The sequence below is a fragment of the Aristolochia californica genome, unplaced genomic scaffold, assembly GCF_029961685.1.
Source record: "Aristolochia californica isolate CCGP_79_NKW_82.1479 unplaced genomic scaffold, dmAriCali1.0.hap1 SCAF_13, whole genome shotgun sequence".
NCBI classification, from domain to species: Eukaryota; Viridiplantae; Streptophyta; class Magnoliopsida; order Piperales; family Aristolochiaceae; genus Aristolochia; species Aristolochia californica.
Window position 1 is genome coordinate 3990261 of NW_027181804.1, and position 22380 is coordinate 4012640.

Genomic DNA, 22380 nt, shown 5'->3' on the forward strand with positions numbered 1-22380 from the left:
TACTCTAATGTGAGTTTTAAATTAAGAAAAGAGTACACATCTAAAATAGAAATGCACAAGTATAGAGAGAGATAATTCCAAAACATCTTAGGGATTGTAAACTTTTTTTGTTTTCTTATGTATTAGGGCATTCAAACCCCAGTTATATACATAATAAAGAGGGGGGGGGGGATGACGCTCATACACGAGTTCTCTCCAAAACCCTAAACCTTATTCTCTCAAACTCTTCCTCTATCTACTCTCTCTTCTTCTCTTTCTTTCCTTCTTCTTCTCCTCAAACTAAGCTACCTATGGATTAAACCCTAGAATCTAACATTGATACCGTCTTCTAATGTATCTTTCAAAACTGCTAGCTTATAGCATGTGGAGGTTTTTTTTTTTTTTTGGCCTAATACTATTTTTTTCACAAAACTTGTCAATGACCTATAGTTATGTATTGTGGCACATCAAATCGATAAATGGAAGAGTTCTAATAAGTCAATGATTGTGTTGGCCTTCAAAAAGGTGTGGTGGCTATAGCCCATTTGGAAAAATAGTTTGTTGCTACCAATATATATTGATAATTTGAGAGCTATAGGACCTATGATGCCTATTCTCCATGCTTCAAATGACCAGGAAGCCACCATCTTCCCCACGGGATGATTGATCTTATCCCATTCCAGATCAGCTCGGCTCGGTTGGGTCGGTTCTCCCAGTCAACCCAACCGTCCAGATCCAAAGGCCAAATAATGGCAAAAATGATAATAAAGATTTAATGAAGGGGTAATGTTAAAAAAAGGAAATTGGGAACGAAAAAATTGGCGAAAAGCTGAAGGAAAACGAGTCAATACAGAAGGCCATGGCGATCGATAATACAACTGAGCGAGACTTTCATGTTTGCAGACAGACAGGGCCGCATTTCCTTTGGTGCGTATCTCTGTTTTTCCCTCCATTTTCTTGTTTTCTATCTCAATCTGTTCTTTTCGGCCATTTTAGAGTACGTGACAAGGGCGTCGTGTCTGATGTTCGATTAGGAAAAGTATCTTTGCGAGTCGCGTGAATTTTAAGGATTTCAGATACGCCGCCTATGGGTCTCTTTATTTTTTCATTTTTGAGGTGGAATTTTAAATTGTCTGCGATGGTTCTGGATATTGTTTTTATTTCAGCATAGCTTTTTTTCTTTTTTCTCGGATAATCGTCGTTGATACTTGATATTTATTTCCGGATCCAGAATATTTTACTGTAGAATCATGGCTTTCTGGGTTTTCTACTCTCCGTTTATTGACGTATTTTGCAAAAGAGGTGGGCTTTTTAGCATTTTTTGAGTGCTCTAGAGTGGTGGATTAGTAGATGTCAGAAATGGCGGTATTTCAGTAAGCTATTGTCTTTTTCATTGATGGAGGAATCAAGCTTATGATTCCTGTAGAATCATTTTGCACTTCTTCTTTGTTTCTTTCGTTGGACAGTTGCTTCAATGTCCAAACTTGAGACCATCTATTCTTCTGTTATTAACTAGGGATCTGGGCTGGTTTGATGGGTCAATCTTAAATCCTAGGTTTTTCGGATTTTTTTTTTTTTCAATTAGGCTTTTAAGTTTGATGATTTTTCCATAAAAAGTATAATGGCTTCTTATGTACCTAGAGCAGATTGTGATTATCTGTATTTGGTCTTTTCTCTTTTATCAGCTTGTTCAGACTTTGAATTTTTGGACCAGAATTAGTAAAAAACTTTTATATATGGAGAGTTGTTGCTTTACCATGCTGCCCATGTTGCATACACTCTTAACTGTTTGACGTCCCTTCGGCCATTTCCTTGTGCCATGCTTTCGTTCTATATTCCTGTTTCTTTGCATATTTTTTTTCAAATCATTTCTTGTATTTTCCTGGCTACTGATAGCTCTCATGTTTTGTTGAATTAACTTTGGATATAATTAACTCTCTTCTGGTTTGATTTTATTTTTTCCCTATTTTGGTGTATTTTATCTTCCTTCCTAGTACTTAGTTCCTGCACTTAATTTTTTGCTAATCAGGTAGTAGAGCATCAATATCAATATTCTTCACATTTTGCTTTGCTGGAGTTGGAGGTGGGTTCAGCCAGAACTAGCCTGTGATATTTTTCTCATGTTCTGATATGATTCTGGAAAGCTGTCCACTACTTCAGACTATTGAAGTAGTTAATCTTGAAGGGGCAGATTTCTGACTACATTTCTTTTGTGATTTGTCAAATTAGGTAATTTGCTAATACAGTGTTTTTGTCCGGTGAAGACTACTTAAAAGATGAGGTATTTCATGCTATTTGTTTGTCAACTTTCTCTCTTTTCAAGAATTTGGATCTAACCTGAAAAAACATCTGCACATTAGGAGTCTTTTTAAAATTTTAATTATAGATGTCAAATGATGCGAGCATTTATACTACTGGCAATTAGTTATAGTTTGATAATGACAGGCTGCTGCAAAGATAAATATTCTTATCATGTTTTGTGGCCTTCCCCTTTTATGTGTTTTGGGATTTTTTAATTTATTGAAGTTTGTATGATAAAGAGGGCCCTGCTGGGAGTCACAGCAAGGGGAAGTAATTCTGGTCTTGTTGTAGTATCTCAATGTAGCATTTTAGTCCATAGAGGTTATGGCAAGTTTCACACTCTCTCTAAGTTGTTCTTGAAAATCATCACATAGAGTTCAGTGTGATTTGTGTTGGTATTTTCATGAATCCAGTTTTGGGGAAAGTTGGCATCTATTTAGACTGTAGTGTTTTTAGATTTTTACAAAAAAATGCATGCAGCCTTTATGGTAAATACCTAGGCGATTTCAACTCTGTTTAATGAGTTGTGACGTAAGTAGCTTAAATGATTATTGTCTGCACTTGTGCTGGAGATGTTGTGTAAAAAAGTGACAATCATATCCTGCTTTACATCTATGGCCCAAAATTTCTCTCTCGCTTGTTTCTGCATCTTCCATGGTCTTGTTTTACTTAATCCGGACTTCATATATCATTTTCTTTGGTAGTTTCATGAACTTAGTTCAACGGGCAGCTGGAAAAATTTGGAGAATGTTGACATCCAGTTAGACTGTAGGTTTTTATATTTTGATGTATTTGAACCCTGTTTAATGTATTGAGGCATAAACAGCTTAAATGGTTATTGTCTACACTGATGCTGAAGATATTATGGAACGTAAGTGACAAATCATATTCTACTTTACATCTATGGTCTCTCTCTCTCTCTCTCTCTCTCTTGTTGCTTTTACTCATTTCTACTTGTTCCATAATCTTGTTTTACTTAATCAGACTTCCTATATCATTTTCTTTGGTTATGATCGCTGGCATGTTTTGAACCTGAAATTGAGAGGTTCCTCACTTCTTCTTTTATACCACTCATTTTACCAGCAGGGGCCGTGTAAGATGGAATGAGGCTAACTTGGATGAGATAGAGGCAAATAAACCTGTTAGGCAGAAAATAACTGAGCCTAAAACTCCGTACCACCGGATGACTGATGATGATGGTGTGTTCTTGCAGCTCTCTTCTGCTATTTGATCTTTCTGTTTCTTTGTGACTCTTGTTCTTTATTTAGCACCATAAGTTACATGGCAGCATAATTTGTAGGTTCCATATCACCCATACGGGATTTTGATGAATGCATTGGTTCACATGCGGAAGCTATACGGAGTGCTCTGAGTGATGTGGCATCTTCGAGTACAAAGCATTCTGGGAGTCCAGGAGGCTGGAGTTCATCTGAAGATGAAGTAGACTACATGGAACAAGATAATGATGAAGAAGAAGGTATCTTATCTGCTTTCATTGCATGGAGTAGACCATATGACTTTGTTTTTGTTCTTATTTTAGTTGAGAAAAAGTCCTCCAGTTCTCTGCTTTAACCTGGCAAGGTTTTATTATTCCCTTCCTTTGTATTTCTTCCTTTCATGGGCTTTTACCAATCTGTGAAATTTTATAAAGCCTGAAATATTTGTTTTAACTGTGATAGAAAGATTTTAGGTTAGATTGCCGTCCCACAAGATTCTGCCAGATTGATGAACCCAGTTCCCAGATTAAGGTTATCTTTGTGCCATATGTAACCTTCAAATACATAATCCGTATATTGCCAGATTGATGAACCCAGTTCCCAGATTAAGGTTATGTTTGCACCATATGTAAGCTTCAAATACATAATCCGTATATGAGGAACTAAGTATTGGGACTGGCTAATCCTTTTCTGGAAGCATTTTTTCAAAAATCACATGTTTTGGTTTTGAGGGTACTAACTTGAACCTTATGTTTATTAACATTCTTTTCTGGAAATTAAAAAAAAAAAAAACATGAAACTTATGAAGTTCTATCATATTCTTGAAGTTTTCTAACAAAAAGCATGGGCAACTTACGATAGCCTTAGGTTTTGCCTAATACCTTATACACCCAAAGGTTTGGTGCATTTCTGGGTATGATCTTCTGAGTAAAATCTAGTATACTATTATGACAATAACATAAGCTATGGGATTATACAATTATACTTGTACCTTCTATTTGGAAATTTTACTCTAAATGGATAAAGAAGAGATGAGATCCACTTCAACCTTCAGACAAAAGTGTGCTGCGTCTTCTTTTCTGTCCTGCTTGGAGGGAGGGAGGGAGGGTCCCTGTCCCCTATCCCCTATCCCTCATCCTCAAAGAATGAAGATGATAGGAAGGAACACTCTCTTCTCTTAACACATCAAAGAGGGGAAGGGAAGATAGGATTATTACCAACTCATTGCTTAGAATTGAAATCTCAACTCTAGAGGTTTTAGTAAATTGATGACAATCCTTTGATATGTTTCTTTCTTCAGATTTTGATGAGGATAGAGACAGATTGGCTTTCATGGAGCATCGGAAAGCCCACTATGATGAATACCTAAAGGTGAAAGAGCTTCAAGAAAAAGGGTCCCTTATGGATGACGAAGAAGATGATGATTGTGATGAGGATAAAAAAGGAAAGGCGTGTGATTTATTGTCATCCCTGAGTGGTGGTATGAGGTCTGTAGACATTGACAAAGGTAAATCACTGGATAGACGACAGGATAATCAATCACAGCATGAAGGATGAGTATCGGATACTTCTAACATAGCTTTGTTGGAAGTAGGTCAGGTACTCATTTGGAGCTTGTTTCGATTTGTTCATTTCATTTTTCGTTCAACTGATTTCACCGATCTTGAGGCTATTTTCTTGGTTAATGCTGTTGGTCTCTAGTACGGTGCAATAAAAACTTATGTGGTTTAACCACGTTCTTTGCCTTTACTTGTTTTTTAGTATTTATCTTACTGATTCATCAGAAACTTGTAAATATTGAGTAGATGCCTGTTTGAGTTTTCTAACTTCAAGAACAAATTGTTATTTTCTATTTCATGAATGGAAGGAGAGACCCACAAGTTGGTCTGGCATAAAAAGATTTGCTCGAGTGGCTAATTATATTATTCAAGTTATCTTTTGTGGATTCCTTACTGGCTGAGGAACCTAATTCGAAACCAAAATAATTTTGTTTGTATTTTTATGGAAACTGAATGCAACACATCGGACCTTTTAAAATGGGTGGAATGGGTTCTTCAGCCTTCTTATGAACGTCGAAACATTTTTTGCAGGAACAGTTGGTGGAATTTTCGCCAGTCTTGTATTTTAGAAAGTCTAATTGCTACTCCTCTCCTCAATCTGGAGGGGAGGGGGGTGTCTTATCCAAAGATCTCAAACTTTTACTGATTGAACCATTCGGGTGTCCCTTTGATTGGTTGCCTCTAGCTGCTATAAAATTTGGGCTAATGCATGTCTGTTGGAATCGATTTATACTTGTCTTTTGATTCACCCCCACACCGGTGTTTACAATCTTTGTCTATTTTTCGAGGTCTCAAAAAGGCGTGGAAACACATAAGAAATCTTGAATGGAAATTGAAAAGAGATGTAGCTTCAGTTCCTATGGAACTGGTAAGATCTTTGGCGCAACGCAAGAGGAAGGGGTTGATCCGATTCATCATCTAATGATAACTTTAACCCTGTCTCCCCTCACCTTGTTATTTAAAATTAAACAAAATGTAATACCTTAAATCAATCAACTCTTTGTCTTATCCTTTTTAATATTTCTTTAAGGCAAGAATAAAAAGGAAAATTTTTCCATCTTAAAAAATAGCACTAAATGCTGAAAAGTTTAGATCAACGGATAAAATTTCCCTCCTTTTTGCTTGCTAGTGAGAAGTGTTCGCTTTGTCATCGGATTTGTTATTTAGCTCTTTTTTTTTTTATAAAAAATTATTGTTTCTTGGTTAAGTTCATATTAGTTCTTAGGGTCTTCCTGAATACTGATCGCTGAGCACTCTGATTCGACCTATCTGGCACTGGAGGCATCAAGTGACTGTAGAAGCATGAATGCCCTCCGGAATTTTGCGTGTCGATTCAGAAACATTCCGCACATTGCGAATGCCAAGGAGGCCATGGGCAAAGTTCTCTTGTTTGTTAAATTTGGCTGTTTCCTCCATATCACCAACAATTATCTTGGCACGATTGCGCTCGTATATCTCTCTCTTTATCTCTCTCTCTCTCTCTCTCTCTCTCTCTTTTTCAAGCAACTTTGATATTCTCTCTGTAGGTCTATGGCCCCAGCATGCTTCCAACTCTCAATCTTACTGGTGACATACTTTTCGTGGAGCGTATCTCCTCTAGGTTCGGGCTTGCTGATATTGGCGACGTGGTGCTTGCCCGATCCCCTCAGAATCCGAAGAGACTCGTGACGAAACGCATAACTGCCATGGAGGGCGATACTGTCACTTTTGCTACAGACCCCATGAACGGTGGTGGCTCTCGTTCTGTTGTTGTATGAGACAAGCATCCTATTTACTTAATTAATACTTTTTTTTTTTTATGTAGGTAGTTTCTTTATTTTGATTGGCAGTAATGTTATGTTTTTCCATAGGTCCCTAAGGGGCACGTGTGGATTCAAGGTGATAATGTTCTTCAGTCGAATGATTCTAGGCATTTTGGTGCAATCCCTTATGGGCTTCTTCAAGGCAAGGTGGTTTGTCGAGTAAGTTTATTCTTTGATTTCCTCTATGAGATTTGAGCATGCTATCTTTTAAAGTCATTTTTTTTTTCCCTTTGAGAATCACAGGCCGAACTGAGACGAGTTTGATCTAATGTGAGACTAAAGGTTAGCAGGCAAACTAGCATATAACATATCTGACTAATTTCCAAGCTGTGCTAAAAAAATAATGTATCAACCTGACAGTGCTAAAAAATAATGTATTAACCTGGCTGTGCTCTGGAACCATGGATATAAACCTGTCTGGATATTGTTAATCAGAGGGATAAGCTCTGAGATGAAGCTTACATATATGCTTTTCTTTTCTTTTTTATCAAAAGGAAGCCTTCAAGGGGTCAGGGTTCAATTTCATTACTCCTGACGCTTTCCCTTTCGAAATTGAGTTAATATCCTGAAAAGAGCTCTAGCAAAAATTGTATTCCAATTTGGCCAAGTGTGGACTTATTGGTTTATTTTGATTATGAAAGCTGGGAGAAGAGGAAAAAGAGAACGTTAAATGACAAAGTCATACCTTAGCCAAGTATGGAGTAATGAATGACATCATTCACTGAATTGTCACTTTTGTTATTTGCTCAAAAAACAGTAGCTATAAGTCTCAAAACACCAGTCAATTGAATGATAGAATAATGTAAGGTCTGAGTTAAGTTGTTTCAATTTATTATCAGAATGCCTATGTCTGTAACTATCTTGAACAAACTGACTGCTTATTAATAGTGAAATATGTATTTAAAAAAAATATTTACAGAAAGTTAGTCTAAGCTAGTATTTCATTTTGAATTGGATATTATTTCTTAAATGAAGTTCTTATTGAGGTTTGTTTTATACTAATGTCTGCCAATGGTATGTGTTTGAATATTAGGGATCACCTTATAAGGGATATTTTCTTCTTTTAGTATGTTTAGGGTTTCAACTTGTAATTTGTGATCTTCTTAAACTGATTATATTAATTATTAGTTTTGGTCTAAATTTTCATTTTCTAATTGTCTGCCCTTTGGTTCTCAGATATGGCCATTGGATGGCTTTGGTTCTCTGCCATGACCAAAATTTCAGTCAATTATAAGTGACAGACAAAATATATAAGATCCATGCAGGAAATTTGAAGGTATGCATTCAGAAAATTGATGCAATTGGGTGTTGTATGTGAACCATAGATTGCAAATAACATTTTGTCAACTTCATGTCTGAATTTTTCCTGGCAGCACCTCTGGATTTTTTAGTTCTGCTGGGCTTGAGGTTTACAGAATCAGTCACTGACTGCTTGAGAACATATATTTTTCACAGTCATGATCTGAAAAACTAGCCATCTAACTCCAAAACAAAAAACCTTCTCTATCCTTTTTTCCATATCCTATTGATAGTCCAATGAACCCAGTTGGAGACCTGTATACTTAGATAAAATCTTATGGTACCCTTCCCAATCAAACTTGACCATCAATTACTCTGCCTCTTAGGAGAAGTTTCTAAGATTCTCTTAGTGTTAGGAATTAGACGCCCTAATTCCAAACTAACTAGAACAATATTAATAATTGCAAAAGGAAGGAAAAACAACTACAAAATCAAACACAAGATTTATACAAGTTTGCCTCAAGGTGAGACTACGTCTTGTCTTCTACCACTGTAGTAATCCACTATAAAGATGAAATAGTTTACAAGAGAAATCGCACACACTTACAAGTGTTTTCTCTAACCTCTCTTGGGCTACAACTCCAGCTCCTTCTCGGTGATGATAAAACCCTAATAGTGGCTCCCCTTAATTATCATGGACCTGGCGGGAGCTCCGCCCCCACACCCCTAGGAGGGGGGTTTCCCGCCCCCTTCCAACCCCCAGGACGACTTTACCGTGAAGGTCGATCCACGTACTGACTCAGCGTAGGGCGTTGATTAGGCTCCACAAACTTAACTCTTGGTAAGAGCTCTGTCCTTTGAGGAGTTGCATAAAGTGGAAGCTTTTACAAGCAACATAGAGAAGAAGATAATATCAATAGTTTTTTTGAGAATTGCCTAGAGAATGAGGTAATTTCCAACTACGCACGTTAGCTAATCAGCCATCATCTACCCCCGTGATACCTGAAAAATAATTGCATACTTTAAAATAGGTTGTTGGTTCCAATAACACCATGTTTCACTAATAGACAATTTGGATTTCCAGTATCACATATCTTTTAACTTTTTCCTTTTTTTTATTTTTTTATTTTGGGGTAGGGGGGTGGGGTTTGCATTCTTGATCTCTTGGCAGTGCACATAAGGGGATGCAAATAGTCTAGCATCACTAATCATGTTGTCACAGCATGTTTATTTGGTAGGTCATTCCGGTGTATCATGATTCTTAAACAATTTCCTCTCCTCTTAGTTTCTGTATTTTAGTGTGAAGCTTTCGTTCTCAAAACAATAAGTTATTGTCATGTGCACTTATGCTTTAAAAGACTAATAACCAATGGTAGACCATCATTGATCATATGAGAAACAAGACAGAAAGGCAAAACTGACACAAATGTAGAAATTTGTGTACTGGTTGTTGGAGGGTTTGTGTTGCATGATTTTGCTCTTCGCACTAAATTTGCATTCAAATTGCTGGTAATATGGAGCCATCTGAATGGTGCGATGCATCATACTGATGATAATGTCCATCAAGAGAAAAGGGCTGTGATTGCCTTGAGATCTGATTGTTGGGATCCTTTGAACTTTTATAATAGATGGGTATATCAGTAAACTCCATCTAAATGAGGACACCAAATTATTCGATCTTCTGCCTGCTTATGTTGGAAAATGCTGTGGCAACACCATCTGCATAGTTCCATGCATTTTTTTGTGAATGTATGAAAATTGTGGTATTCTACTAAGCATGTTATCACAAGAGATATGTTCTAGCTATCTTGGGTAAACTTGGATAAACAAATACAGAGGAGCATGGAATGCACGAGGAAAGTTGTTTTGATGCAGCGTTAGCAAGTCTCATTGTTTCTGCTCATTGTTTTTTTTAGCTGGATATTGGTGGACTTTGAGTAGGAACTTTGCCACTGGATCTTGCAGCAGACTTCAAGTGAATAGACATGAGCTTAATGCTTAAAACCTTGTTGATTTCAATAACTGTATGACAAATTTCAATGTGGTCTTCCAAGAGATGGATTCAAACCAAAAATTCATTTTTTTATGACTTTTGTAGGTGAGCAGATGTCCCACAGCCTCTAGCCAGAAAAGTTTGTGGAGTTATAACCGCCATGTAAAGACTGTAACTGAAGGGAAGGGGGGGTGGAGGGTGTATGTTGGCAAATTTGATATTTTTTCCTGTTTGTTCTGCTTGTTTCCTCTTGAGTAACTGACAGAAATAGGCTCCTATCAGCATAACAGAGACACATTCCTTATTCTCTGAAAGGGACTAAAAGATTATGCCATCTCAACAAATTACAGAAAAAAATGGGAGTAGAGAGAGCCTGAATGACAATGAGGTAGTTTAATTTCTTTTACAGTAAACGGAATAGGTAGGCCATCAAACTGAAAACCATGATTGACAAGTGTTTCCTTCCTCCAAAATTCTGGCCTTCTTAATAAGAACTCTTTGAAAGTAAAGAGTGTTTTCTTCATTGTTCTTTATGTTCAACAGATGAGAGGGCAAAGCTAATAGCACCCCCCCGTGGTCAGAGCTCAATTACACGTAAGATTCATGGAAAGAAGCTGTATACAGTAAAGGTAAAAAAAGGAGAACGATGGACTACATATAGAAAAGAAATAGAATAAAGCTGAAAAGAACTCATAAAGAGAAAATAATATGATAGAGAAATTAAATTAAAAAAAAAAAGCTCAATCAAGTTGGAATCGGGAGGATTTGGGAAGTTAAGAAATGTTGGAAACGGAGAAATGAAGGCCATGCTGTGATGAAATTCATGTCTCCCCCAAGTTGGCAGAATCTAATATGAAACGACAGTAATATGAACAAGCAAAAAATTCGATTTCTTGCTCCCAGAAAACCCTTTTTTCCCAACAAAATCAATGTTTTTGCAAAGAAATTTTTTTAGCCAACTGTATAGTTTTTTCCCAATGAAATTGAATATTGCTAAGAAAAGGACTTCTCTCAAAAATTGAATTTTCGCTTGCAAAAACCTTTGGGATTTTTTAAAAGAGAAATCCTTCTACCCTCCCATTTTCCTTTCCAGTCGTCCTACTCTGCACATTTCATGTTTTCTCCTTGCATCCTGCAGTGACTCTTTTTTTGGGTTTAATGGCTATGATCGGGAATGATTTCAAATGATGGAAATGAAACCTCAATTACTGTAAAATCTTTTATTATAATGTTGATTGATCAATCGAAGGAGGGTAGATAAATCATTTTAAGCATGATCGATCATCGAAATCATTCCAAGCATGATAGATCATCGAAATTCGCTTAACAACTGATCGATCAACCAGGGCATGATCGATCAGGCAATATAAGCATTAATCGATTAAAGTTTATAAAAAAAATCCAGAAGGATTTCTTTTGGATGTTTTTGAGTTTTAAGCTTATTTTAAGTCGGGGAAAAACTTTCAATCTGACTAATCTTGACCTAGTTGGATGAAAGTAAGTTACTCATGCCTAATTCTCCTTTAAACTTTGAGAATCGGTTAAATCTTAAAGGCTTAGTAAAAATATCCACTAATTGATTTTGGTTTGAACCAACTTCCAAATAAAGTGATATTTAATCTCAATATGCTTTAGATTCTTACTTAGGCTAATAACATTCATGTTACCACAATATATGAGCATTTCAATTTGGTACAAGGCATAATCTTCCATTTGTTGTTTCATCCACAAGAGTTGTACACAACAACTACCTATGGCTATGTATTTAGCCTTGGATAATGCCACAAAATGTTTTCTTGAAAAACCAAGAAACTAGCATGTTACCTAGTAACTGACAACTAGCACTAGTACTCTTCTTATCAATTTCGTATCTCGCAAAATCAGCTTCAGGGTACTCATTCAATTCTATAGTCGAGGTGTTTGAGTACCAAATTTCATTAGTTGAGTATTCTAATACATAGGCAAATCAAGAACATTATGTATGGTCTACGAGCTACCAAGTAGAGTAGAAACTATCATACTTCTATACGATTTTTTATTTCAAGTGTAACTCTTAAGGATAAACTCATGGGCGTGCTAAGCGGTTTTAGATTTTTAATATTGAATCTATTAAGCAATTCTTTTGTCTTTTTGGACTGATTCATTAATGTTGAAAGTCCAAGAAAAAATGTTTGTTCACCCATCAAATTCATTTCAAATTCATTTTTCACATAGGGCGGTGAGGGACGTGTTAGTGGAGCCAAATATGATATCATCTACATAAATTTGGACAATTATCAAGTTTAATCATGACTTTTAGTAGTAATGTTTTATCCATACTACTTCTCTAACGATCTTTTTTTTTTTTTTTTTTTAAGAATTCACTAAGTTTTCGATACCAAGCTCCGGTGGCTTGCTTCAAACCATAATATCCTGAAATCATTCAGGTTGTTTTACATAAACTTTTCCTCGTATATATTCGTTCAAAACCTAATTCCGCTGCCAAAACTTAAATTTCTAATGATAGGGAATTCATGCTTAGGTTTGGCAATGGCTTTTCTTTGAAGCAACAAAAGTAGATAGCATCAGCTCCACCAAACCAATCACCCAATTTGGTCTAATTTGACACAGCTCTTAAACAATTTAGTCGCCCCTTGCTTACGAAAGTAGAGAAGACTTCCACCTCCATGTTAAGAACCAGTCAAGTTTGTTGTCCAAATCGATGGATTAATGTGGGAGAGAATGAGTTCTTGGGCCACTCAATTTCTACAGGTTAAGAAGGAAAGGAAGAAAACAATTAGTTTGATCCACTCATATAAAAGGGATAAGATAAGAAAGAGGCTGATTGAGAATCTTAAGCATGGATTTGTGGGAGGCTAAATGAACAGGGAATAGTTTGACATGTTTATGTTTAGTGATTGGGTTAGTCAAATCTAGTTGGGGTAGGTAAACAATTAACTATAAGATCCTTCTTAGTTAATCTAAGATTAGGTGGCTTTTTTTCTGGTGCATCTCTGTGAAAGACAAACGAAGCATGGAGAAGTAACTTTTTTTTCCCTTCTCCTTGATTGACGCAGTTGCGTGGTGATCTTTCTTGAGGTCACTTTCCCTGCCTCCTGCACCTTTTGTAAGCGTTTGACAAAGCTGAATTCGAGACTTGTCCTTTATTTTGTTTTTCGTTTTGGGCTGGTGTTCTCGCTTTGGCTTATCTCACCATCTTCCATCTTCCATCTTCCATCTTTATCACAGCAAGCGCGGAACCCTTCTCTTCCACTCTCTCCAGTTCCATTTCCAAACCATCCGCCACCACTTATCTCTTTCCCAAGCTTCTGAATCGATTCATTCAACAGAAATCAGAAAAAAAAGGAAGAGTAGTATGGAGTTTTAAATTGAAAACTTTACAGACTAAAACTCCAGGACAACCCCATATTCCCAAAGCTGTAATGAGGTCGACCACATATAACATATTTTGCGGGTCTGGCAGGCCAGAAGGTGTTTGATGTGGGGACTCACTGAAAAGGGATATCTCATGGGGAAAATTTAAATTTTGTTACAAAGACCCAGCTCTAAAACTCCCTTTGACGACATCTTCTGAATAATCTCCATTTATCTTCTCACTTCTGGGTTCTGGTTCTGAACGAAGCTCCGGAAGAAGAAAACGAATAACATTTAACGCCCTGTTAACATATTAGCTCTAGGAATTGACTGATCTGGAAGAGACCGAGCTCTCAGGTGCGATTCTCTTTGACGAAAGCACCTTCCTGGGTCCCTGCTCCGGCGTCAATAAACAAATCGCCGACTCTCCACCCTCTGGGTTCAAGGAGCCAAGGGAGGAGTATCATCGAACCTGATTTCTTCAAGAATGTAACGTTTTCTGGGTTAAAAAAAAAATGTAAGATTCAATAGAAAATGATCACCGGAGGTGTAAACAAAAATTCCCCAACAATGTGCTCCACGGAATATATATATTTCTAGATAAGCTGATGAAAACTTGTTTGACGATGCTATATTCATTTAAAAATGACTGTTTCTAGATGCTTTTTATTTAACTCTAGTATTAAACTACATCAGTGCTTAATTTGCTCTTAAGATATCTGCATTTAATTTGAGAAGACCTTCTAGAGTCTTTCTTAAGTAAATTTAATTGTCAACAATCACCTTCACAGCCCCATCTTCCTATCCAGTTCTGTGCACTTGGTTTCCGATGGAGACTCTCTCTGGCTTATCTGCACCAGTCTTTGTTCCTAGTTGTTAAGAAAACGAAGGCTGATTTGCCACCTTTGGGCTTTTTCTTCGTTTAGTTCTTGCTTAAATTATGAAGAGAGACAAGGCACACATCACGAATGCACGGTTATAGCGACACATTGCACGATGTGGTATTGCTTGATTAATGTCGCGATACTGTTTCTTGATTGCTACACCATATTATTCAAATAATCTCCACTGTAAAACAGATTTGGTACACTAGATTTGCTACCTTTCGATAAATGCCAATTAATGGGTCTCTGAAATTTCCGTTTTTTTTTTTTTTCTCTTCTCTGCTTTAGACAGCACGAAGTTAATCCAAAATAAGAAAGAGAACCCAAAATGAAGTCCCCCTACTGTCATTGAAAGATTGGACTTCTTCCAGCTAATTTAGTTTTTTCGTTTCTTGCTTTAATCCGTCCTTCTCTATAAGCTCAACCCGAAAGAAAAAACCAGGTGTCATCTTCTTCCTCGGAGTATCTCTTTCTTAATGAAATGTTTTACCGATTGAATTTCTTGTTGGTTTGAGAATATCAGCCGGAAGGAATCCCCCTAGGTGGTGAGTATTTCATTTTCTCTCTCTTTCTTCTTTGTTTTTGCATTCTATGTGTGGATTGTGAATCTTCACCGATTGAATTTTTAAGAGGAGATTGAACTTGATAACACGTTCCCGTTATAATCTATGAATTACGAGACAAAACCACGACTGGGCGATGTTTTATTCGAGTTCTTTACTCACTAGGCGTCTTTTCGTTTTGCAAGTTTCATGATAATTTTAGTCTTTAGGAGAAATTTTAGTTTCAACTTTTACTGCCAGAAGCAAATTTTGCGACGTTTTTTCGTGAGTAAAGAAGAAATGCGACGCCGGCTCCCGACTGAACGGCGATGTATTGAACAAAGCACTCGGATTTTCGCGGTTGTTTCGATCCTTGTGTCTGGGGCAGCTCTCCTGTAATTTTTATGCATCTTAAGATTATTTATCTGCAGAGATTGTAATAAACAAGAGGCAATCATGCAATCTTCCACAGAGCCGTTGATAACAGAGACGAAATCCACTTTTTCTCTTGGACCAATCCACTTTAAAATAATCTTATTATCCTTTAAAAGATCAAAAAAGAAACTGGGGAATGTAGTTCCTAGGAAGCAAGTTTAAATCCCTAGTGCGGTCAAGTCGGGATTCACATCTCCCTTTCTTACTGTGTTTTACTTCCAGAAGCCAGAAATCTAGCATCGTCACTCGGCTTTATAAATAAAAAAAAGCTTCCTCCGCTGAGACACGGTGGTTTGGTTGGTTACGTTTGTTCCACACCCGGAGACCCGTTTCCCTTTCCTCTAACCTTGTCATCTCTCTCTTCTGTCTCGAGTCTTAATAGACCAGAAGGAGAAGCGCCTTGGCTTGCCTTTTTTTTCCAGAAGGAGGAGGATAAAGAAGGAAAATTGAGGGTAAAATGCTGGAATCGGTGAAGTATTTGATCGGGGCTGCTGGTCCGAACGGTTATGGGTCGAAGACAACGGCGGAGCAGGTAACGGAAGCTTGCCCGGATCTTAGTTCCATCACTGCCATCATCACCGGTAAGTATTAACGAGTCCGGGAGGCCAATTGATCAGTACTTGAGCTCATGCAGACATGGGGGAGTTGCTTTAACTGCTCTTTGTTGTTTATGTGGGTGGGTAGGTGCTACTTCCGGAATCGGGGCGGAGACGGCAAGGGTGTTGGCCATGCGGGGGGCGAGGCTGGTTCTCCCTGCAAGGAACCTGAAGAACGCCGAGGAAACCCGCGTTCGAATCAGTGGGGAGTTCCCGGGGGCGGAGATCATCGTCATGTCTCTGGACCTCAGCTCCTTCGCCTCCGTCAAAGCCTTCGTTGCCGACTTCGAGTGCCGGAACCTCCCTCTCAATCTTCTCATGTAAGGGTCTCTCTCCCTCTCTTCAAAATTAAGAAAACAAGAGAAAATTGTTTTTTGCTTCATCTTCTTTTATTTTTCTCGTCAGTTTCTGTACTTGGTTTAACACTTTTTTTTTTTTTTTTTTAATGTTTCAGAAACAATGCAGGAAAGTTCTCACACGAGCACGTCCTGTCAGAGGATGGAATCGAGATGACCTTTGCCACCAATTATCTAGGTAACTGTTCACAGTTTTCACTCTCTCTTCTCCTCCGAACAGGCTGTTAAATTTCTTTCTCTTTCTTCATTTCTGAGTCAAGAAATCCATTCCACAGGCCATTTCCTTCTAACGAAATTACTTGTGACGAAAATGATCGACACGGCCGCGGCCACGGGCATTCAGGGCCGGATTGTAAACGTCACGTCCAGCATCCACTCCTGGTTCTCCGGTGACGGGATTGCTTATCTCGGCCTCGCTACCAGAAACAAAAGGTAAAACAATATTCTTTCTAGAGATTAGAAGATAAAGCTGATTTTCTTTAACCTGTCGTTTGGGTTTCTGGATTTAGCCCATACGATCCAACCCGAGCGTATTGTCTCTCCAAGCTCGCCAACGTTCTCCATACCAAGGAATTAACAGAAAGATTGCAGAAAATGAAGGCCAATGTCACGATAAACTCCGTCCATCCGGGGATAGTTAGAACCAGACTCACCAGAGACCGAGAAGGCTTCGTTACAGGTGAGACACCCGTCAGAGTCCCTTTTCTTCTTTTCTTTTTAGCTGTTAAAAACGACTATTAATCATCACAGCTCCATATTATTACAGATACGATTTTCTTTCTGGCATCGAAGCTCTTAAAGACGATTCCTCAGGTTAATCCCTAAACCTTCCATCTCATTCGTTAAAATGACTGAAATCCTCATAAACAAGAACGACGCAGGCAGCAGCAACAACGTGCTACGTGGCAACAAATCCGAGACTCTTAGGCGTCTCAGGGAAATACTTCTCAGACTGCAACGAGTCGATCCCTTCAAAAACAAGCACCAACGCCAACGAAGCCGCTCGCCTCTGGGCCGCCTCTGAAGCCCTAACCGGCGAGAGAGTAAACGAGAGGTTTCCTTCAATCTGATTGGGAAGTAGAAGCAGATACGGGTAGAATACAGTATACATACATGTATGTACAGAGAGAGTAGAGTTGATGAATCTCTTTCCTAATTTAAGGAGTGAAGGAAAGGGGCCATCGCATGATTAAAGAAATCCAGGCGTGGGGTTGGGTCTCATGATTAGCTAATCACCACGATCCTGAAATTGTGGACCACACGAAGTGGGGTTCCGAGATGGTGACAAGTGGAACGCCTTGGACATCGCACGCGACGAGAAAGAAAAGAAAAAAAAAAGAATTTGATTATATTATTATTTTTTAAAAATAATTAAAAAAAAGGCCTTTTCTTGCTTCTTTAGGGTTCCCGATTCCCGAGTCGATTTTGTTTTTGTTTGGATAGACTCGGTGCAGGGAGTGGGGGGGTATTGAATGTCACGTGTGTGTCAAAGTCGGGAAGCGTGTCGCGTTTGATGGGCGTCGTCGAGTTGCGCGCGTGTGCACGAATTTTGGAGGGAAGTAAAAAGAGTTTGCGTTGAATCGAGGAAGAGAGAGAGTTGAAGGTGGAGTCGAACGTGTGGGTTTGTTCGTGCGATGTCGTTATTCTCGTTAGTTTCCCATGCGGCTGACGTAGCTGCTCGCGTATTGACTCGGATACACGAATCTCAGTGTGGAATTGGATTTATTTGCTCAAACGATTCAGAGTTTACTGATTTTTTAAAGATTTTTTTTTTTAAACGAACCGAGTTGACTCCATTACTAAGTTAACGAACTGCGAATGCTCCGAAATATTTTATTTTAATTCGTCGTCGTTCATCTCTCCATAAGCCTGGTGAAGAACCCAAGAAATCTCCGTAATCCGCCGAACAAGTCCGGACGACAAAGGACCCGAGCTTTCTCCTCTCCATCGGTTAAAGTCATCTGGTTGGCTTTAAAGAGGAGACTGAAATCAATGAAAACTGAAAAGAGTGGCCAAATCAGAAATGTAACGTGAGGTCGTAGAGGAGGAGAGAGCAGAGAGAGGGAGGGGGAGTAGGGGAGTAGGGGAGTAGGGGCGGCAGGGGGAAAGGGTCAAGAATCAATGGATTGCAGAGCTCTTTATTGACTTGCTGGGGGTTCTCGTAAACTTTATGCCTGCTTTTGCAATGACAAAGTTGTCATCCTTCCGACCGCCAGCAATAGAGGCGGCAGCATCTCTCGCCATCAAGAATGTCGACTACTGTTGCCATCCACTCGAGAATCGAAGACTGTTCACACCAGTTATCTCATCGCTTTCACGAATCTGACCGAGGATTTCCATGTTTATAATTTATTCATATCGTGTACTATCATCGAGAGTTAAAACTATCGGGTTCGTGCTCCCGGCGAAGGAATTCGTTAAGCCAAAGTGATAACACAGATTATATTTTATTTTTTCTTGGACAAGTTAATCTATTTTAAAGAATTATTTATTTATGTATTTATAATAATATTACTATCTCTACTTAATTTTTGTTGTCTCAACGTATCTCATCTCGCTCAGCTTCGAATGTGGAGTGCCTGGAGTTTAACGGAGGAATTTAAAAGAATTTCAGGTGTATTTTCTGAGTGGAGAATCCATTTTGCAGGTGGTTATTTGCTACATCACTTGGTTGAGTCCTAGGAGAAGATTAAGTCCAACCAGTTTATGTTTTGGTTTGTTGGCTTCTATCTACTCTAGCCATGATACATGTCTTCCTCACTATTGTAACGCCATAATGGTTGTTCTCTACAAGCAGTAAGGGACTTATGTTTATGGCTGTTGTCATCTTCTGCATAAGGTAAGAAAATTTAATCATTTTTTCCCTTAATTAACTTGTTATAACATTCAGAAACCTAAACTTCTATTTTTGGCACTTCATCAATTTGGAAGTACAAATTGAAAAAAAATACGTTTTCTTGTTGTAATTTTGGATTTCTAGAATACCTGAGGAAACCTATGATCGGTTGTCCTCTTTGAGTTATATGTGATAAAATGACTGGTGTTTTACAAAACGTGAAACCTGTTGATTTGGGTGGTGTATGTCCTTGGGCCTTTAATGCACATCGGCTGATAAAAGCGGAATAAAACATAAAAATAGATGTTGACTTCTAAGGCCAACACATAAACACAATAAATCTCAAGGAAATGAGAGAATAAAGGAACTCCCTTGGAAAGATGAGAGAAGAAACCAAAAAGATAGGTAAAAGGACAAATTTGAGTTATGAGGAAGAGACTTGAATGATATACCCTATGCCTTGAAGTTGTATTTATAGTTGTGTGAAGGTGTTTACAATGACTACAATGCCCATAGAGTTACATGCTTCAAAAAGAAAAAGACATAAGATGACATACACCAGCTTGTAGAATTATCATTTTATTCCATCTTTATGATAGTTCTCTTTATTTAACATACGGGAATCTTTTAACACTCCCCCTCAAGTTGGTGTTTGTAACTTCACTTTGCAAATAATATTGGTCAAGAAACTTGTGTGTTTGAAAAAAAAATTTGATTGCCTTGATTTGATTTATCTTCTTCTTGTTCACATCATATTTGTAGTCTTCATCTTGTTCTCATCTTGTTTCCCCTTTACTTGGATATTCTAGCCACATAAAACTTGATTACCACAACACGTGAAATTATTCATTGTTGGTTACCTCTTTCTTGTACTTCTTTTTTCGTTTCTCTCCATCAAGTTGAGGACCTCTTTGTTCTTTACCAAGAGACCCAACTTGTACAACATAACGATGAGAGAAGAAAAATCACTCCTAGCCATACAACAAAGCTCCATACACCAGTTAAAATGGTCATAGTCTGAAAAACACTCCACTCAATTTCAAAGGGGAAAAATAGCCCAACTTTAGGGCACAACAAAGAGATTACTCACTTTTTAAGGGTAGCTCAAACACAAATCACCTATTGGGTAAAAAATAAAAGACTTGACTTAAGTTGGATGTTTGAGACATTCCTATACTTTTAGGTAGTAGGTCTATAAACATTGCTCTAAAACGATTTTAACAAACACACATTGAAGAGAGTACTTTGAAGAATTAAGGGTGTGAATAAAAAAATAGCAGCCTTCATACTTCAAATGGAAGGAGGCGCACAATGCAACTCTTCATACTTTCAAGTAAAAAAGATGCGCTTTTAGACCAACATATGGATAAAAAATGATCAAGTGTGACTCAAGAGGGAGATAAAAAGTAGTTGCTCTATGAACGTGATGATTAAGAAAACTGTAGCTCAAACACAAATCACCTATTAGGTGAAAAATTAAAGAATTGACTCAAGCTGGATATTCTTATACTTTTAGGTAATGGGTATATAGGCATTGCTCTACAGTGATTTTAACAAACACAAATTGAAGTACTTTGAGGAATTAAAGGGTGTGAATAAAAAGATAGCAACTTATATTCTTCAAATAGAATGAAGCACAAAATGCTGCTCTTCATACTTGCAAGTAAAAAGGATGCGCTTTTAGACCAACAGATGGATAAAAAGTGACCAAATTTGACTCAAGAGGGAGATAAAAAAATAATTTTTCTACGAACATTATGATTAGGGAAACTTAAAAAATATATTCAATAAGAAATTTTTGAGATTAAACATAGTATTGGAAACTTTCTAAACATAAAATTTTCATATAAGGCAAATATTTTTTAACACAACTTGATCAATTTGCAAAGAAAATATTCAAGAGATAATTTATGGAGTGAGAAAGGTTTTAGGACACTAATATTTGGAATTTATATTGAGCAAACAAGACTTGATAATTCAAAATTCTTTGAATTTGACAAAAAAAGAAACTAAATTCACGATGGGAAATACTTTTCTTAAGGAAACTAATGTAATATGAAATAAAAATAAATAAAAATTTTAAGGAAGGAAAGATACTCAACTTGGTAAAATCTTAACTAGATTTTAAAAATAAATAGGAAATTTAACCAACATTAGCAACTCAAAAAGTGAAGCAAAAAGAATCGGCTTAAATTCGGATGTTCACATCTAACAAGATACCAACATGTCCTTTAATTCTTCCAATGTAGATATCTCTTTGTAAAAAGATCAAATTGAGAAACGGTTTATTGGGATAGAAATTAGACTCACATAGATTTATTTTGACATATAATTCTTGATATAAATCTTCATTAATGTTAGTACAAATCATTCAAAAAGTTGAAGCTTTATGCTGCTCGAAACTTTTTAACTGCTTGACCTTTATTGCTTCAAATGTCAATTTCTCTTTCTTGAAAAATATTATTCCAACAATTCTTTTTGAGTTTGAAACTAGAATCACAATCTTTTCGACATTATATAATTTGATTTATGAAGCATAAGGTAAGAGAGGGAAAAATCAAATGAGATGTAACAATTAGGAAAGATGACATATCCAAGTTACTTGTAGTTAGTGATAGCTGCTTAGTATGAAATATTTATGTACATTGGATTTATGTGTTGTAATTTTATGTTGGATTTTTAAATATGAAGTTTGATAATTATCTTATATTGTGGGTTTACAAAGAGATATATTATATTGTGTGTGAATGTGTCACTTAGCATGGTTAGTACGCCAAGCATTATGTTGTAGAGCAATAATATGGAAGTTATGAGGCTCATGTTGTCAAGTGGGTGGAAGATGGGAGATGGAAGATGAGAGATGGGAAATAGGAGAATGATAGATTTGTGAGACAAGAGGCACGAGAGGTGAAAGTCATTAAAAAAATAATTTTTTTCCATTAAGGGCGGTTTTTTTCGTAGATAGAAGAGCTTTAAAAGTTTGGTATGTCTTTTCAATAGGAATGTGCTTAATATTTTTTTAAATGAGTTAGTAAAATTTATTGTATGGTATCTTATAGACATCTGAACGATGTGCTAAAAGTTAAATGTCTTAAATTGTAAAAAGTTAAATGGTTTAAATTGTAAAAAAAATGGAAAGAGAAAGAATGTAGAAGGAAGGCGACATTGTTATCATCATGTGGGATGGCATGGAACCATGAAAGTGAATGGAAGTGCCTACACATGATTGGGAAGAGTTTATTCAGGTAATGTGTTATGTACTATGATTTATTACATAATAGACTTTA

The 22380-nt window shown here is 37.2% G+C and overlaps 3 protein-coding genes across 7 annotated transcripts; all 3 read left to right on the forward strand.

Moving 5' to 3' along the window:
* The first annotated feature begins 822 nt into the window (after window positions 1-822).
* LOC137948359 (protein phosphatase inhibitor 2) lies at window positions 823-5550 on the forward strand. Of its 4 annotated transcripts, none has more exons than XM_068794433.1 (6): window positions 823-906; window positions 2009-2062; window positions 2209-2260; window positions 3364-3479; window positions 3581-3757; window positions 4798-5550. In XM_068794433.1, the coding sequence occupies exons 3-6, from the start codon at window positions 2256-2258 to the stop codon at window positions 5052-5054; spliced, it is 555 nt and encodes a 184-aa protein (XP_068650534.1). In that variant the 5' UTR covers window positions 823-906; window positions 2009-2062; window positions 2209-2255; the 3' UTR covers window positions 5055-5550. The 4 variants fall into 4 exon arrangements, with proteins under 4 accessions (XP_068650534.1, XP_068650536.1, XP_068650537.1 ...); XM_068794435.1 differs by having other exon boundaries at window positions 3367-3479; XM_068794434.1 differs by lacking the exon at window positions 823-906 and adding an exon at window positions 998-1281.
* Window positions 5551-6281: 731 nt separating this feature from the next.
* LOC137948986 (mitochondrial ATP-independent inner membrane protease subunit 1a-like) lies at window positions 6282-10502 on the forward strand. 2 transcript variants are annotated; one of them, XM_068795233.1, is made up of 5 exons: window positions 6282-6505; window positions 6583-6807; window positions 6907-7017; window positions 8035-8134; window positions 10196-10502. In XM_068795233.1, the coding sequence occupies exons 1-4, from the start codon at window positions 6359-6361 to the stop codon at window positions 8068-8070; spliced, it is 519 nt and encodes a 172-aa protein (XP_068651334.1). In that variant the 5' UTR covers window positions 6282-6358; the 3' UTR covers window positions 8071-8134; window positions 10196-10502. The 2 variants fall into 2 exon arrangements, with proteins under 2 accessions (XP_068651334.1, XP_068651335.1); XM_068795234.1 differs by lacking the exon at window positions 10196-10502 and adding an exon at window positions 10014-10153.
* Window positions 10503-15762: 5260 nt separating this feature from the next.
* LOC137948985 (short-chain dehydrogenase TIC 32 B, chloroplastic-like) lies at window positions 15763-17371 on the forward strand. The gene is made up of 7 exons (XM_068795232.1): window positions 15763-15886; window positions 15990-16221; window positions 16356-16435; window positions 16533-16689; window positions 16767-16936; window positions 17024-17070; window positions 17139-17371. Exons 1-7 carry the CDS (start codon window positions 15763-15765, stop codon window positions 17325-17327), a joined length of 999 nt encoding a protein of 332 aa, XP_068651333.1. The 3' UTR covers window positions 17328-17371.
* The last annotated feature ends 5009 nt before the right edge of the window (window positions 17372-22380 follow it).